We start from the raw sequence: 19,591 nt of genomic DNA, 5'->3' as shown, positions 1-19,591 counted from the left end.
TGTTCTTCGTGGGGTGTGCAATCTGATTTCAAAAAAAATATTTTATATGTTTTTTATGATTTTATTTCTATCTATAATTTTCATGTAACATATTATCATATTACATACACAAAATTCAATGGCCAGAAAACTTTAGGAACTTAAAAAGGGGAATAACAATATCATACTTGAACATCGTATACACTATATTAACCATGAAGCCTCAAGACAATAATCACAGACACACACCCGTGATGCAATTAATATAAAGAAATAATAGTCATTTTCAAGATGTTCTGCAGAAGAGGATATTCTTTAAAGGCAACTTAATCAAAGGCCAAAAAGACGCTCCTGAAAAGACTCCATCAAGTAACGAGTAGTGCATAGCTTAAGCTCACTATCAGCAAACAAAATGTACTTTCAAAATCATCTGCCATAATCTCTTCATGCATGCTTTGAAAGTTTATCAGACCCTCACTCACGTTTGCTTGGACAAGATTTTCGCCTTCACCAATTGACCCTGAATGCCTCGTACATGTGTCATTGCAATTATCCTTTGGATCAATAATATAGACAATTTTCGGATGAAGGGCACGAACTTTGCTCTTTTTCTTCTTAACACCAAGCTTCTTGCTTAAATGAGTGTTCCAATAGTTCTTCACTTGGTTGTCTGTCCTACCCGGAATCCTGTTGGCACAGAGACATGATTATTTATCTCTCAACTCAAATTCTCACTCATATACAATAAAGGAAGAAAGGAAGAAACATTTGCTAAAAAATATTCACTCAATTGATGTGTATTTCCTCTTACATGCTACTACTTTTTATAGGCTCTTCACTTACAATAAAACAAAATAGTAAATATCAATTATTCAAACGTAGCCTGACATATAGCCTATTCTTCAGTTTCTTATTTTGACAATCTTCAACATTTGAAGATTTACAAATCTCACAAGCAAACAAGTAAACAAACGGTGCAGCAAACTTTGACATTTTCAATGCACACAAATCTTGACTTAATTCATAACATTGCCTCCCTTAAGTCAAGTTTGTATCATACCAAGCATCTTCTTCAATTTGTAAAATAACTCAACTTTTAACGGCTTCGTAAAAATATCTGCAACTTGTTCCTCCGTGTGGCAATAATCAAACTCCACTTCATTTTCTGCTACTAGTTCTCGAATCTTATGAAATCGAATATCAATGTGCTTGGACCTTCCATGAAAAATAGGATTTTTGCATAATGCAATTGCAGACTTATTATCACAAAATATTTTTGTGGGAGTATCCTACTTTTGATGCATCACTTCAAGTATTCTTCTCAGCCACACTGCTTGGGTTGCGCAACTTGTTGCTGCTATATATTCTGCTTCGACCGTTGAGAGCGCTACCACCGGTTGCTTCTTTGATGACCATGATATTGCACCACTTCCAAGATGGAATGCATACCCTGACGTGCTCTTTCTCGTCTCTATATCTCCTGCCCAATCACTATCTGTATATCCAACGAGATTCACATCAATGTCTTTGTCATAGAGAATTCCTTCTGTTAGAGTACCTTTGATGTATCTGAGAATTCTTTTAGCTGCCTGCCAATGAGAATCTCGAGGCTTCTCCATGAATCTGCTGAGTAGTCCAACTCTATAGACAATATCTGGCCTGGTTGCAGTTAAATATCTGAGGCTTCCAATCAAACTTTTATAGAGAGTTGGATTGACTTTCTTGCCTCCAATGTCACTCGTCAGCTTCAACTTTCCTTCAACTGGCATAGAAACTGGTTTTGAATTCACCATCTTGAACTTCTTCAAAATATCACCAGCAAATTTCTTTTGAGAAATAAAAATTTCATCATCTCGCTGATCAACCTCAATGCCCAAAAAATAGGACATTAATCCCAAATCCGTCATTTCAAAATGGCATGTCATAGCCTCCCTGAATTCTGCACTCAACTTCAAATTGTTTCCAGTGATAATTAAATCATCAACATAAAGACACACGATTAGAACGTCTCCAGCCTCAGTGAATTTAACATATAATGTGTGCTCAAATGGACATCTCTGAAATCCATTCTCAACAAAGTAAGAATCAATCTTCTTATACCATGCCCTGGGTGCCTGCTTCAAGCCATACAATGCCTTCTTCAATCTGTAGACTTTATCTTCTTTTCCTTCAACTTCATATCCTGCAGGTTGCTCAACGTATACTTCTTCTTCCAAAGTGCCATTCAGAAAAGCAGATTTAACATCCATTTGATGAATTTTCCAATTATTTTGAGCTGATAGAGAGATAAGTATACGGATTGTATCTAATCTCGCTACAGGAGCAAATACCTCAAAATAATCAATACCTGGCTTTTGTTTGTACCCTTTTGCTACCAACCTTGCTTTGAAACGCTCAATTTCTTCACTGGGCTTGTACTTAGTTTTGTACACTCACTTCACTCCAATTGGTCTTTTGTCTGTTGGTAAGTCTGTCAGTTCCCATGTTTTATTCTTCTCAATGGCATGAATTTCTTCATCCATTGCTTTTCTCCAATGTTGATTATTTGAAGCTTCTTCAAAAGTTACAGGCTCACAATCTGCAAATAAAGCAAAATTGATAATTTCTTCATCAGATGGGTCATTATCATTACCCACAACATAATCCTCCAATCTGGCTGGTAGTCTCCTTTGCCTTTGTATTCTGCTCGATGTTTCTGGCTCATCAGGTATTGGATCTGCACGTCTATCCTCTTCTTCATAATTTTCTGGAATTATTGCAGGCTCCTTTTGGGGCTTGGAAGACCAATCCCACATTCCTTCTTCATCAAATGTCACATCTCTGCTGATAATTACCTTCTTTGTCACTGGATTATAAAGCTTGTACGCCTTTGAGTTGGTGCTATAACCAATAAAAATGCACTTCTTTCCTTTGTCATCAAGCTTCTTTCTGAGTTGATCTGGTACATGGGCATATGTTATACACCCAAAAACTCTGAGATGCCGGATTGAGGGCTTCCTTCCACTCCAAGCTTCTTCTGGTGTTTTATCACAAACACTCTTTGTTGGACATCTATTCAAAATATACATAGCAGTAGAAACTGCTTCTACCCAGAATTCTTTAGGCATTTATTTTGTCTTCAGCATGCATCTCACCATGTCCATGATCGTCTTGTTCTTCCTTTCTGCTATTCCATTCTGCTGAGGAGTGTATCTTGTTGTCAGTTGCTGCTGAATTCCATGTTGATCAAGGAAATCTGCACAGGCAAGATATTCTTGGCCTCTATCTGTCCTCAGTGCTTTAATCTTGCAGCCACTTTTTTTCTCTACAAATGCCTTGAATGACTTAAAGGAATCACAAGCTTCTGATTTATGTTTCAAAAAATACACCCAAACTTTTCTGCTAAAGTCATCAATAAAAGTGATGAAATATCTACTACCACCATGTGTTGGTATCTCAACCATGCATAAATCTGAATGCACAATCTCCAATGTCTTTCTTGCTCTCCAGGATTTTCCAGTTGGAAAAAATTCTCTGTGTTTCTTTCCAATTTTACAAGTTTCACATATACCTTCAGGAATGTTTATAACAGACAAACCGAATACATACTCTTTTCTAGATAAAAAATTTAATCCAGAAAAGTGATAATATCCAAAGCGTATGTGCCACAGCCAATCATCATTTTGTATGATGGAACTCAAGCAGGGAATTTTATCTTGTTGAACTTTCAAAGGGAATAGGCGATTAGGAGTCATTTTTACCTTGACAATGAATCTCCTATTTTTGTCAACCAACATACAGTAGCCATCATGTATCTGCATGTTGTAGCCTTTCTCTGATAATTGTCCCATGCTCAACAAGTTGTGATGAAGACCAGGAGCATAGAAAACATCAGAGATGAAGTTTTGAGAACCGTCCTTCAATCTGATTGCAACTCAGCCTTTTTCCAAAATCGGAATATTAGAGTTATTTCTGAATTTCACGGTAGATTTTACCGTTTCATCTAGTGAGAAAAATAACTCCTTTTTCCCACACATGTGGTTGCTGCAGCCAGTATCTAGGTACCAAATATTTTCATCGCCTGAAAATCTATTTGCTGCTAGAAGTAAGGTTTGTGAATTATCAAAACTCTCACCCGTATGCTCATATTGATTTTCTGCTATATTTGCTTGTTGTTTGAATCTACAATCTGCAGCTATGTGCCCGAACTTTCCACAGTGGTAGAAATTGAAATTTGTCCTCTCCTGGTAGGTGAAGCTGCCTCTTCCTCTTCCACGGTTGGTAGATCTGATATTATGTCCACCTCTTCCTTGATTAGGTGGCCTGAAATTGTTGTCTTTCCATTGTTGATTGAAATTACAACGACCTCTTCCTCTGAAGCTGCTACGACCTCTACCTCTGAAATTTATATTTCCACCTTCACGACTTCTACCGTCTTCACTTCGGCTGGATTCTGCTATGTTGGTAAAATTCACCTGGCTTTTCAAAGCTTCTTCATTTGATTTTTCAGTTTTCTCCAATATTCTACTCACATGGCTTTCAATGCTACCTTGCAATTCTACAACCGTCATGATGTCTGTGTCATGGGACTCAATTATTGTAGTCACCACATGATCAAACTTCATCGGCATGGTGCGTAGAATTTTCTCCACCACCTTACTTTCAGGGATGTCTTCTCCATACACCCTCATCTTATTGATAAGATTTGTTACCCGTGAAAAATATTGTTCCACGGTTTCTGAACTGGACATCTCATATCTTTCATATTCTCGACGCATGGATTGTAGTTTGGATTTCTGAGCTTTCTCTACTCCTTTGTATGATAGCTTTAAAATGTCCCACGCTTCTTTGGCTGTTTTGGCATTTGCTATTTTGCCAAAAATTGAATAATCTACACCTTGGTGAATTTGTGAAAGCGCCAACTAGTCCTTCCTTTGAGTTGCATCATCAGCTCCTTGTTGTATGCCTTGTTCAATAAAGCTCCAAATATTGTGAGCTTTTAAATGAGTGGACATCAATAATGCCCAATAATTGTAATCTAGTTTCCCATCTAATTTGGGACCAGACCAAATAATATTGTAGTTTATGGCCATCTTTCTCTCTCAAATAGACTCACAAAACCAATGCTGGATCTATCCAGTGCTCTGATACCAATTTTTGTTGGCACAGAGACATGATTATTTATCTCTCAACTCACAAATTCTCACTCATATACAATAAAGGAAGAAAGGAAGAAACATTTGCTAAAAAATATTCATTCAATTGATGTGTATTTCCTCGTACATGCTACTGCCTTTTATAGACTCTTCACTTACAATAAAACAAAATAGTAAATATCAATTATTCAAACGTAGCCTGACATATAGCCTATTCTTCAGTTTCTTATTTTGACAATCTTCAACATTTGAAGATTTACAAATCTTACAAGCAAACAAGTAAACAAACGGTGCAACAAACTTTGACATTTTCAATGCACACAAATCTTGACTTAATTCATAACAAATCCTCCCCGCGATCAAAGACCACCTAAACAAAAAAATATTGTGTACTACCCTCGTTAAATTCATCATAAGTGCCAAAAAAGTAATGACCAATAGTATAAAACGTGTCTTGATCTATAACATTTAAGATATTAATACAGTAGATGATCTAATAATTAAAAATTATTTTTTTTAATTATAACATAATACTAGTCCTGTTTATAAAAATAATCACTAATTTTTTATTTTAAATATAAAAAGTAAAAACTCTTTTTAAATATATTAATTGTTAACTTTTTCTATACTTTTATTTATTATAAAACTTATGTTAAGGATATATTCACATTTTTTTATAAAAATAAATATATATTTATTTAATAAATAACACACTAATTTGACCATTTAATATTATGAATATTTTTTTATAATAAAGTATAAATTTAGGATATATATAATAAATTTTTATTGGTTTTAATTAATTAATTAATTATTTTTTTATAAATAGGACTCCAATAATACATGCTAATAAATTATATATAATTTTTTATTAAAAATTATATATTTAATGTATAATTTTTATTAAAAAAATTATTATCATATACAATAATCACAACTTTAAAAAAGTAGAATTAATAATTATTGGTCCAAGAGAGAACCTATTTCCAAGGAAGTTGTGGTTATGGTTGAGCTTATATATATATATAAACTCTTACATTCAATTTGAGCTTTCTAACGGATTATAATTTATTACTTCACTGATTATTAAATTTAAATTAAATGAAAAACTTAAATTAGGTGTTAGAATTTTTAGACCTACATATATATATGATATGATTCATTGACACCAAGTGTAAGTCATAAACTTACACTATTTTTAACTATTAGATTATTTAATTTGTATAATTAGAATTTGGTATAAGTCTTTTAAACTTACACATAATATCAATGAATCATATATATATATATATATATATATATATATATATATATATATCTCGGTGTGTGTGTATAAATTAAATGATTGAGCAGATAAAATTTAACTAATAAATTAAGGAGAATGTTCTTTAAAAAAGTTTTAAAATAATAATGAGTTATATTTTAATATATTACATTACAGTCTCTTAAAAGATAATTTTACTAACGCTGATAAAAAATTCTTTTGCTAATTGGATGTATTAATATGATTTAAATCTCACATTTTTACTTCTCTTATTACGTGTAGCCTATGCACAATTCAACTTCATTATTTAAATAAAGGAATTTAATCATAAAAAAATTTATTTGAGAAGATCAAACTATTACGTAGGAGACCATATTACTTACCAACGTACTTCCTAGAAATTAATATGCATGTGACTCTCTATGTAATTAGTACTTCTTGTATTTGGGATAAATTACCCCTTCCACTTTATCATTCTTTTTTGGCTTGTAAAAAATAAAACATGGGATCACACTCTTTGGTTAATGGTGTTTGTGGGTATAGATAGAAAAGTGTGATGACATTACCATTAACAAAGAAATAAAAAACATACTTTTATAATAATGTACGGCATTCTAATTTAGTTAACTGAAGTAAAAGAATATAAATTCTCATTTCTTCACAGTTTTAAGCTTTTATGTGGTGTGTAAAAGAAGGATCTGGATCCTCTCATGTTCAAAATCGAACATGAGGGTCATGTTGATGTAATTTTATACGTTTCACTTAAGCGAGTGTATAAAATTACACCAACATGACCCTCATGTTTGATTTTGAACATGAGGGGATCCTTTTCCGTAAAAGAAAAAAGAATATATATACAAGATTGAGTTTATGTGAATATTTAATTATGGTGCACAAGGATATGCATGAATTGTATAATTTGTATTCTGGCATAAAGGATACCTGCATGCATGGCTGCATCTGATTGATTATAGAAGTCATGGCCACCAAAAATAAACTACAATGCCCATATGAGAAAGTAAGTGAGGGTATGGACTACTACTAGAAAAGCGCCATTTGTTGTTTTTTTTTGTTGTAATTTTTGAAAAATCTGTCTGTAAATTTGTTTATATTACAAACGGATAAAAATCCGTTTGTAATATCTATCTATAGTTTGCCCGCCATTTGACGCGAAAAAATATAAACAAGAATTATAGACATATTTTTTTGTCTGTAATTTGAAAATGGGAGGAAAATTTGGAGCAAGAGTTACAGACAAATTTTTTTTGTCTGTAAATATGACCCTTTTAACCGACTTTTCATGTGGCTATTTACAGACGAATTTTTCTGTTTGTAAATGGAATTGACGAATTTACAGACAGATTTGTCTATAAATGGACCTTTAAAACGCACCGTTTCATTAAACCATTTACAGACATATTTTCCCGTCTATAATGTCTGAAACTCATAAAACTGCGCCTCCCCCTTTCCCTTCCTCATTTTTCATAAATCTCTCTTTCTCTCTTGCCTCTCTCTGTCTCTCTCTAAGAGCTTAGTTTTTTTAGCTTTTGTGAGTGATTGAAGCATCCGTTTGAAAGATAATTTGCATCATTGTGTTCCTGGTATAATACTTTAACTTTTAATCGGTTTATTTTTTTTTTATGTATTTTAGAGACTTAAAATTTCTAAGATAGAGTTATAGAATTGGAGATTGTATGACTGAGGAAGGGCGTAGAGCTCCTTCTCTGAACCTAATTATTGTGTGCTGTGAGATTGCTTGTATTTATGGAGTTTGTAGAATATGCATGTTGTGGAGTTATAAGGGAATGTGCTCTAGAACGGTTAAGGATTGTAATGTGTATATTTTTTATGCATTGATTAATAGATTGTTATATAATATATAGATTATGTGTAAAGAAAATTTAAATTTTTGTATTAAGTACGTGTAAATAAATGTTATTTTATTTTTTATATTATTATTTTAGATGTTTACTTCTTCATTTGTAATGAAATTTTATATTTTACATTTTATAAATAATTTCTGATTTTTAAATATATAATTTTATAGTTTTTATTATGTTTATAAATTTGTGATAATTAGGAACAACTAAAAATAATTATGTTTTTTAAAAAATGAAATAATTTTTTTAAAATTTCATAAACAAATTACAAATGAATTTTTTCGTCTGTAATTTACAGACAGATTTGTCTGTCTATAATTACAAATGGATTTTTCTGTCTGTAAATTACTATCTGTCTGTATTTATTTACCGACGTACATATTACAAACATATTGGAGCCTAATAATGAAAAAATCCGTCTATAAATGCATCTATATTTTCAGGTTTTCTAGTAGATTCTTTTATTGAAAGCTGATGCAAAAGTGAAAAAATATCGTCTCTTTATATCTACATGCAATTTGTCTTAATTTACCCATTCTCACATCTCTTCTCTTTCATTCATCACTTTATGTTTAATATATTGCCACAACTTTAGGTTCATAAAAGTAGAAAATTTAAAATGCTATTTGTTTATTTGCTGTTATTGTTTATTAATTAAACTAAATTCTTATTTTAATAAAAAATAAATTTAATATTATTAAATTTTTTATCTTTAGATAAAGTTATAAATAATGAATGACTTATTATAATGAACCAACATTATATATATTGATATAGACTACAAAATAACATATGCATATGTATGTATAGACTATATGAGTAATGCTATTTAAACACGCGACACCGTATAAGAAAAGAAACTAAGTAATAGATTGCACCAAATTTATTCTACACACGTGCATAGGTTATTAAACCTTATAAAAAAAATTTCTTCAACTCTCCCGTCCAGTCATGCGTCCTGTTTATCTTCTTCTTCAAAGGAAAAAATTTATTTTGCTAATTGTCCAGCCTTTTGTTCATCATCCTCTTCTTCTTCTTGAAAGGAAAAAAAAACTTCTTCTGCTAATCGCCCAGTTGCCTTTCGTTCGTCCTCTTCTTCTTTTTCTTGAATAAATAAATAAAAAAACATTTGAATAACTCTTACCCTTGTTCATGTTCTTGAATGTCCTCTTCTTGAATGACTTTCGCCTTCCTTCTTGTATGCCCTATTCTTCTCAACAAAAAAGAAGCGTTTCTCACTCTCGCCCACTATTCATTCTTCTATGACTCTCTCTCACTTGTTGTTTGTGACCTACTCTTTCGTATATGCATATTGGCCCTTATTCTAGCCTCTGTGTTTTAAAAGCTTGAAATACTGGTTAGGCATCACGTGCAGCATCACAGGTACTTTGCTCCCCTCTTCTTTGGGTTTTCCACAATGTTATGGGTATAGATAATGTTGATGAGTACTCTAAATTTATTTTAGATTCCTCTGTGGTGGCCTTATAAGCAACAGTACTTAGTGAATGTAAGGTAATTTGACATATTAAGTTAGTAATTTTTTGACCTTGGTTCTAGTAATTTAGTATATAAGCTGATAATTCTTCAGGTATGTCTTATATTGATGAGTAATTAGAAATAGTTTTATATTCTGCTATGGTGGCCTTGAAGACCATAGCATTTAGTGAATGTAGGTAATCTAGCATCAAAGTTGGTAATTTTTTGTCAAATATACTCGTAATTTAGTGTATAAGCTAGTAATCCATCGGGTCTATAAACTTGTCTCCTACTCCCATTATTGGACTAGCTAACATATTGAATTAGAAATAATACAATGGTGTATACTGTAATCCTGAGTAATATACTACAATTAAAATGATAACAATTTTTTCTTAAGTGAACTGTATATAGATGGTAATAGACTATAAAAAGCTGGTGATTCAATGTTCAAAGTGATGGTAATTGACTATAGAAGCTGGTAATGTTGCAGTGTGTACACATAATTTTTTTTTCCACTTCTCTAATGTGTGTTACTGAACTTACTTAATTAATGGCTACCATAAGGTTATTTAATTTTTTGTCACCAATATTAACCCATAAGTACGAAATTACTACTAATATGATAACAATTTTACTTTAACTGAACTGTATGAAGATGATAATTCACCAAATAAACCTGGTAATTTGATGTTCAATGTGATGGTAATTGTAATATTAAACTAGTAATGTTGAAGGGTGTTCACGATTTTTTTTCCACTTCTCTAATATGTGTTACTAAACTTAATTAATGGCTAACATAAGGTTATTTGTTTTGTTGTAACCAATATTAACCCATAACTACGAAACTGCTAATAATATGAAGGTGGTATGAAGTTGGTAATTCAATATTCAATGTGATGGTAATTGATTGTAGATACTGGTAATGTTGCATGTTGTACACAAAATAAAAAAATGACGCGAGAAAAAGGACGTGTAGTTGAAGATTCAACAACCTCAAGGTCAGACCAGGACTTTGATCCTAATGAAAATGTAAATTTAGATGAGTATGACTATAATGATGAAAGTAAAGAAGTTATACATAGTAATAAGATCTGTGAACAGTCAAAGAAGTAAACTAAGAATAAATTTGATGGCAAGGTATGTATTTATCAAACTTGTTTCCACTTTATCATTCAGATTGAGATTTTATGTTTGATAGTTGAATTGGAATGCATGTATACGGGCTGTTTTCCTTAGTCGATGCTCACCAAATCATTTACAAACAATTTGTAACATCTTGACACAAGAACAACGAAACACAGTGATTGATGTGGGGTTTGAAGAACTTTTCCATGTTAAATGTACAAGACTTGATAAGAGAGTGTGCTTAAAATTAGTAAAGTCTTTTGATTTACATCAATTATGCATATACGCTAAGAGAGAGGAGATTCAAGTCAACTATCGCGATGTAGGCAAAGTTTTTGGCCTACCAAAACATGGTATGTCAATTGTCCATATTGCATAAGTTAATTAACATAAGGATTATTACTATATTTGTCAAGTTTGAAGGAATGAATATGTCTGATATCATGATTTAAGTTCACTAAATGAGTTTTATAAATATTCTTAACCATTAGTTGCAATTAATTTTTTTACTTAGGAACTATTAAATCTAATATTTTGGATGAAAATAGGATTGAACATTCCAAAATGTGCCACAACGGATGAAAGGGCAATGTTGAGTGAATTTGCAAGAATAACAGATATCCAACTAAGTCAGATTATTGGTGAAGGCAAAGTGGATGATCAGATTAGAAGAGCTTTTATCTTGTATGTTTTGTCATGTTCTAACTTTAAAGATGACACTCTGTCTAAAGCTTTTAGGATCTATCATTGATATAGAAAACATAAAAAGCTACAATTGGAGCTTATTTATTTTTAAGTGGCTTGTAAGGCACTTGAAATCATATAAGGTCAGATAATATAAGAGTAAGACAGTAAGGATTAAAGGTTCCATCTTTTTCCTCAAGGTATTGTAATGTATTACTTGAGTATCTAAGTGTCCCTTTATATTATGCTGTAAAATTAAATTCCAGTATTGTTGCAGGTTTTGTATTTTCATAAGCATCCACTAAGTATCACCGCATTAAACAAAGAATATCCGTGGGTTAAATATTGAGATGATGACATGATAGACAAACAGATTTGGAAAGAGAATAATAACGTGCTGGTAAATTCCATTGAGTTATATCTAACATATCTATTTGTGTTTATATTAGTGTAATTATAACTAAAATTGAAAATGGTTGATATGAAGACAAATTATTTTTAATTAATGATAATTTCTATTCTTGAATAGGGTCTATTGTACCATAGAAAAGATAAAGGTAATATTGTTGACAAAGTGTGGTTGAAAGAGAATTTTGAAATGGAGGTATAGTAAATGTTATTTTGAGATATGAGAATTTATATTTCTTTTTCTGGTGGTCAGTGTATTTTGTCATGTTATGCAATTTTTGTTGTCCATGAGTATAATATTCGATTTAATATGAAAATATAGTTGTTTCAAAACTTGGTTGCAGAGACTATTAAGAGGTATAAGGCATAAGAAGAAGCTACACTTACTGCTAATCATCTTATAGTTTCTGATTCCACAAAGATGAAAGCTTCAAAAAAGAATAAAATGAGAAATAATGATATAGATAAATCAAGCCTAAAAGGCATACATGAAGGTGATGGAGGACAAAGAATAAAATGAGAAATAATGATATAGATAAATCAAGCCTAAAAGGCATACATGAAGGTGATGGAGGACTTACTTGTGCTCCTATTGTCCAATCAGGTGAAGAACATCATCGAAGAATGGCATCCAGTGTCTTATATGAGTATTGTATTAAGAAGTCAATACCACCAGAATAAAAAAAAAAGAGTATGAATTTATATGTCTATCTGTTATAAATATTTGTAATATAATTTATTTAGGCATAACCAATCAAACGTAATCATATTCACATGATAAAGCTTAATCATATTAGAACATTGTAGGCCAAACGATTTGAGGAGATATTCACATTGATTGATCATAATTTTGCCTTTACAAATGTCCACCTACAAATTGAGTACCCAAATGTCCCAAGACAACATAATGGATGAGTTTGTATTTCATATTTCATATATATGAGGTTTGGTAACCTATGCGTATATGTAAAATAAGTTTGGTATAACTTAGTATTTGATTTTTTTTCCTATACTGTGTCACACCTAAATAACATTACTCTAAACTATACCGCATTGCATGCTTTTAATCAGTTTGGGAACTCTTGCATTCTTATGCAAATGAGTCATCCGAATGTAAGCAATTGGTTTTTTGTGCTAGCACCACATGTATGAATCTTGTTCTTGATACGTAGGAAAGTAAAAAAGTAATTTTTTTATTTAAGTTTTTGTAAAATTAGTTAAAAGAAAATTAAGAGCTGTTTTGCGCTTAGATTCTCCATAGTTAAAATCAGGAACTAAATGAAAACTATTATATTTTCAAGAATCAAATGAAAGAAAATAAAATAAAATAGAAAGTTATAGAAATAAAATAATTTATGAAAGAACTGTATAAAGAAATCACATTTTTTTTTATGTTATCATCTCACGCAAAAATCTTGTTCCCGTTACTAAGAATAAATGTTTAACTTTTTAATTGGTTTCCAAACATATGAACTAAACAAAAACTTATAGAAAATTCTGTGGATTCTTGTGTTTCTTAGCAACCAAACATACTGTCAGGGTCAAACAATGATTATTTTTTGGTATACACAAAATAAGGGCATGTCCGCGTACGGTGATTAATTACATCTTTATCTACAAATAACTTTAGGATAACAATATTAAAAAACCCTTCAATATTCATTCCATTTCTAGAGTCCATGTGAAGATCAAGTTTTTGATGAGTCCTAGCTAGCTAGCCATAAACATCATCAGGCATCGATGATAAGGTTTTTAAAGTACGAACATTGGCATCAAGAAGGATCTCAAGTGACTTGGTTTTTCTCTTTCGAACTCTACCTGTTTCCTTCAACAACTCATGCAACCTTCTCTTCTCATAAACAACATCAGGATTTGCTGTTCCAAGTTTTTCTTCCCTCGTACCCACAATGTGCTCCAGAATTTCAATCGCCTCATCCACCCTGAAATACAATTTCAAAGTGCACGACAAAAATAACCTTCACTTGACCATTTATTAGTTAATCATGAACTCTAAAGACTAATGAAGCAATTGATTCCATATTATGCCAGTAAATTTCCAAAGACATAATAATTACTATTTTTTTAATCCGGGTCCTTTTCGTTTCCTTAAGAATACCATCATGTTTTAGTTATAATTTATTTCAATAATTTTTTCCTATAACTTGTTAAAATACGTTGTTTTTAGCTTATATCAATAAATTTTATGATCAAATTTATGGTACTGATTCCAAGCATGCAGTCTCAAGCCTAGCAGACTAATTCTTCACTTTAAAATAAAATAATATGCATTATATTCATTATCAATGTTAATGGCGTGACTTGATTATGTTGCCTAATAATTAATGGCAGTAACTAGAAAGGGCTGCAAATACTCAATCAAGTAGTGAAGGAAGATTTTCAAACAGAAGAATGTAGAACCAAACAAGAAAAGGAACACAGTGGGTGGATACCTGCCCATGGCATCATAGGTGCCAGCAAGATTGCTATATACTCCAAGCGTTTCAGGGTGATAGGGTCCATTCTCTTGTTCCAAAATAATCCTCGCTTCTTCAAATAACTGTGTAGCCTCACTTAATGCATGAAGCTGCACACAAGCAAGTCCCATTTGATTAAGAATAGTACCAAAGTAGGCTGATTTCTTTTCTCCAGTTACACGAAGCTTTGACACAGCATTCTGAAAAGCATTGTAAGATTCAGTATAGTTCCCCAACATGTAGTACATGACCCCAATTTGGGCTTCAATTCCTGCTATTGTGCTTTGTTGACCAGGGGCATCATTATGTATCCCTAGTGCCTTGTGCAGCAGTTTAAGTGCCTGTTCTAGCTCATTCATTGACTCATAGATGGCTGAAACATTCATCAGCCCACTTGCGATCTCCTCTGATGGGACTCCAGGCATGGGATTCTCATAGATTCTAAGTGCATTCTCACAATAAGATTTTGATTCCCTTGTCTTCCAAGTCCTGTTATATAAGTCAGCAAGACGTACTAAGACTAATCCTACAGCTGGATGATTCTCACCTTTGTGGGTCTTGAGAACTGTTAAAGCTCTCTGATATGCAAAGATGGCCTCATCATATCTAGCCAAGGATAAGTATGTGTCTCCAATGCTGCAGTCAACGGATGCAACTTCCACTCCCTCACCGTTTTCCACCATTGCAATGCTTGCCAAAACAAGATGCTCCAATGCTGCTTCATGATTTCCATTTGCTTCACATATAAGCCCCATTAGCCTCCTATCAGCTGCCTCTTCAAGAGATGAGGGTGAACCATTGGCTCTATGAATGTCAAGAGCCATTTGGCACAGCCTCTCTGCCTCGTCAAATTGCATTGCTTGAAAGTTTGCTTCAGCCGCATACCGACAAGTTTCACCAACTCTTGGGTCTGTTTCTCCCAAAACCTTCCTTTGTATTTCCAACCCTGCAGTGTAGCACTTAATTGAATTTTCAAGCTGGCCCACCACGGCATAGATGTCTCCCAGTTGCATGTGACCAGCAAATTTAGCAATGGCATGTTGTTGGCCTTCCTCAATAACAGGAATCTCAATTGAGCGTTTTATAATTGGAATTGCCTCATTGAAATGGCCCAAGGTGCAATATATTGCTGCAGTAACATGGAAGCACATAACTATGTCTAAACTTGGTTTCCCATTAGCAGTCTTTTCAAACAATTTCACTGCTTGAAGAGCTAATTCAAGAGCTTTCTGCGGATTATCTCCTGATGAAATCATGTCCCTTGCTTGCTTTAGTAAAGCTGGTCCAAGTTCAGGTTTATATAATGCTGATTCGGTGGAATTCTCAACTCGAATTTGTGACACTGATCTTCCAACAGATTTTTTCACACGGGTAATACCTGAATTTTCTTTTCTCAAAGGATTATCATTCTTCCTATCAACAGGAGGTTTTGGAGGAGTACTTTTTCCTTTTGGTCTTGACTTTGATGATGTTTCTGAAAAAACTGAACTTGCAGTTGCAGGCCGAATCTTATCCAACTTCTTATCATTGGACAAACTACCCATTCTAGAAGATGCTTTACTGCTAGAATTCCCTTTTGTTTTCTTCTGCACTTCCTTTTTCCCTACCTCCACCACCAAAGTCTTTTCTTCAACCAGATTGTGCAATTCTGAATTGATTTTAGACTCATAACCAGCAGATCCAAGACTTCGCGTTGAGGATGATTGATCAGAACTTTGCATGTCACACACATTTTCAGAAAGCCTCTCAATGGAGGAAGTGTCAACCACCCCATCAACAGGAAGATTTGGATCAGCATTTTGGTGTCTTTGTGGACTCGAGGAACTCCTCGGGGACTTGATTGGTGTTAAGGTTTCCATAAAGGGGGAAGTGTTCCCAGTCCCACTCATTTCATTCACTTCCCCTTCATTATTTACTCCAGTTATAACAATCCCTGGCATCTTTGATTCCCTAGTAACCAGAATCACTGAGACAACCAATGTGTAACAGAGAATACACAACATAAATACTAGTCAATATCCACCATGTACCAGAAAAAAAGAGGGACTTTAAGGAAAAGCATGTTATAACTGGAAGTCATGACAAGAATGCACTTGAAGCAACAAAGAAAAAGGAAATCATATCTACAACATCAGAGAGATGGCACAATATGTTGATTCATTAATTGTTATACTATTCTATTGATGAATATAGCACGGTTATTCCAACGCATGATTAGTTCAAAGCACATGCATAAAAGTGGCGCCGTAGTTTTGGGTTTTATGCATTTCCTTGTTATTGTGGACAACGATAGAATACCCATTGGATAACTCCAATAATTTTTGACATGACATAACCAAGGCGTACACGATTCATTATAAATAAAAACACAAATCCATAACCAAGAATGTAACAAAATAAAGGGTAAGAAAATCAATATAAAGCGCATATATATGTTTCATTTTGTCCTTTCCCCGCCTTGGGATTATGAGGCATGAACGATAATGGATTCAAATTTCAAACAAGAAGTTAAAAGTTAAGAAGATATACCTAAACAATGAACACCAAAGCAAGGCAATGATGTGAAGGGATGTATTAGGAAAAATTCCAAACTTTTTTGGAGACAATGAAATGTAAATTTTACGAAGCGCAGAGAATTGAAGAGAAGGAAAATTTTCGAATTTTGGGTTTTGGAGAAAATGCTGAATTAAGAGGGTATTTTGGTTTCGCAGAGTTGGAAGGGAATGTCAAGGTGCTTTTCTTCCCAAACCAACCGCGCGCAACCTGCAACTGCCGTTGTTCCTTTTGTTTGTTTCCTTTTCTATTCGTCAGACAATCCTCAGAATGCCACGTGGCGTCCTCACATTTCAATTTGGCATAAGGACGGTTGTGCCCCTCAATAACATGCATAGCAATTTTGGTAACTAGAACAGCACTTCCTGCGCAGTTACAAAAAAAGAAAAAGAGAAGAAGATGCAATTTCCGAATAAAATTTTCATTTTTCATGTTAAAGTTGCAATATTACTGTTTGAAAAGTGAAAAAAATACCCCCAAACAATTATTTGGAGATATTTATTATATAGAGATGAGGACTGTGTATAAGTAATTGAAATTATATATATATATATATATGAGAAAGATATTTTTATTAAATACGGTTAAATAATAAATTATAATTTGTTAAATATAAATTAAATAAAAAATTTAAATTAAGTGTAAGAAGATTCTATATATATATATATATATATATATATATATATATATATAAAAGTTAATTTAAGTGATATTTATTTTTCTGCAACTTATAAGCATAGTTGTTTTACCATTTAAAATTTATCATTTTCAATGCTCTGATACAAAATAAGTAACTTTTTTTTTTTTAATTTCTCAAAAATTTGGTCCATGACTAATACACAGAAGTTTTTAATCTGCTGTGGTTAAAATATAAATATAAGGAGAATTTTGGCTCCATTTCAAAATTCACAACAATCAATTCTTAGAATCGAAAAAAAATCACATTCATTTAATATATTTCATAATTTGTGCATATTATATAAATCATTGATTTTATTTTATTTTTTCATTTTAGATATAGTTTCTTTTAAGATATAGTTTCTTTTAACCAACTAAGAAACAAACAACCATTAAGTCATAGTTGGTTGCTATCATCAAATTACTAACATGAGATACCTTCTTAAAAACATCCTCATAAATTATAGTTTAGTTGATAAGAAAGGATAAAATAAAAATAAATATAATAATATAATATAGTTTAATTATATTAATATTTAGATTATTTATTTCATTACATTTTTTTGTCATTTCATTTCATCATTATTATTAGATATCAAATATTATCTCAACCTTTAGTTAAAAATTAAAAATTAAAAATTAAAAATTAAAAATTAAAAATCATCACCATGAAACTATTTAATTTCATCCAGCCCCTTTTTTAGGAAGGAAAGGTTGGAAACCTTTCCCATTAATATTTTAAAAAAAAAAGATAATTAATTTGAAAGAAATACTGTCAATAACTTAGTACATATCGGTGAGAAGTTAGGTCTAATAAAAAAAAACAGTTAATTTCCTACAAAGATAACAAACTTTGGTTCAAATTTTTATTGGAAGAGATATTTATAATTAGTAACTAATTTATCTTTAAAAAGACTGTTTTTTATGGAAAGATATTTATGAAAGGTAAATTTAGCACATCTAAAAAATTGTTGATAGTGTAAATTTATCTTAAAATGCTACATTAGGATGGTTTATTAATTCCTGTTACTCAAATATAGGGGTCATCATGTTGCAAAGAGAAGCAACTGAGTTTAAAACACTACAATATTGGAGGATACTTTGATACATTGTCAAGCGATTATAACAAAAAAGATCTCATTTTTGGCTTCCTCAAAATGTGGTTAGGATATTTCTAAGAAAAAACACATCTAAGAAACAATGTCCCACGTGTGTTACATAGAGATGAAACACATTTAATTATTACTATTAAGTCACCCAGTCCCCCCTCAAACTTTTTCAATGGTGTCTCCTCTCGCGTCATATCGTTCATTGTCCGTCGGTGACTTCATAAGGTCCAAGTTTCTTTGTTCATTCTTTATATTGCCCGATTCATGGGATATTTCCCCCCCTCAACAATCATTACGCGTTCTTAGAAAATATCCTCCAAACAAAGAAATGCTATGAGATGTTACTAAAGAATCTTGGATTTGATTTCTCCTTATAATTGCTGGGACTAGCTTAGCCACTCTCGTTATTGTTACTAGGCAAGTCTTTCTGTTTCCAAGATATGATAAATTTAGACGTTATGTTTGCTTGTCCATTTGGTGAGGGAGTTGAGATTTAAGAAAAGCTGATAAAAATTATATGATAAAACTGACAGCTATGGGATTTGAACCCACGCCCTTTCGGACCAGAGCCTAAATCTGGCGCCTTAGACCACTCGGCCAAACTGTCACTGCATTGCCATCTCACCAATTTATATATATTTGATTGACATTTATGGAAAACTTTGTCATTTATATCATAATTTTTTTCTATGAACTCTCATTTGCGTATTAAAATCATGACAACTATTTATTTCCATGTTACCTTACCTTTCAGTTTCTAACAAATAGTTTACCATACAGGCTACAAACATAAAGATTGATTAAAGATACAAGTTTATTTCTA

General features: G+C 32.2%; 2 protein-coding genes and 1 non-coding gene across 3 annotated transcripts; all 3 read right to left on the bottom strand.

Annotated features, from left to right (window-relative positions):
* Positions 1-344: 344 nt before the first annotated feature.
* On the bottom strand, positions 345-972 carry LOC113874834 (transcription factor WER-like). The gene is made up of 2 exons (XM_027513047.1): positions 953-972; positions 345-666 (listed from the first exon to the last, which is right to left on the bottom strand). The coding sequence occupies exons 1-2, from the start codon at positions 970-972 to the stop codon at positions 345-347; spliced, it is 342 nt and encodes a 113-aa protein (XP_027368848.1).
* Positions 973-11,487: 10,515 nt separating this feature from the next.
* LOC113874832 (protein KINESIN LIGHT CHAIN-RELATED 3-like) lies at positions 11,488-16,374 on the bottom strand. Its single transcript, XM_027513046.1, has 3 exons — positions 14,405-16,374; positions 13,716-13,894; positions 11,488-11,543 (listed from the first exon to the last, which is right to left on the bottom strand). The coding sequence occupies exons 1-3, from the start codon at positions 16,366-16,368 to the stop codon at positions 11,488-11,490; spliced, it is 2,199 nt and encodes a 732-aa protein (XP_027368847.1). The 5' UTR covers positions 16,369-16,374.
* A 2,921-nt stretch (positions 16,375-19,295) lies between these two features.
* Positions 19,296-19,375, bottom strand: TRNAL-UAG. Its single transcript has one exon. It is a non-coding gene; the product is annotated as a tRNA-Leu (tRNA).
* Positions 19,376-19,591: the final 216 nt, after the last annotated feature.

This window comes from Abrus precatorius, unplaced genomic scaffold, assembly GCF_003935025.1.
Source record: "Abrus precatorius isolate BTA unplaced genomic scaffold, Abrus_2018 Scaffold8, whole genome shotgun sequence".
NCBI lineage: Eukaryota > Viridiplantae > Streptophyta > Magnoliopsida > Fabales > Fabaceae > Abrus > Abrus precatorius.
The sequence above is the reverse complement of the archived record's forward strand: the minus strand, read 5'-3'. Positions and strand labels throughout refer to the sequence as shown.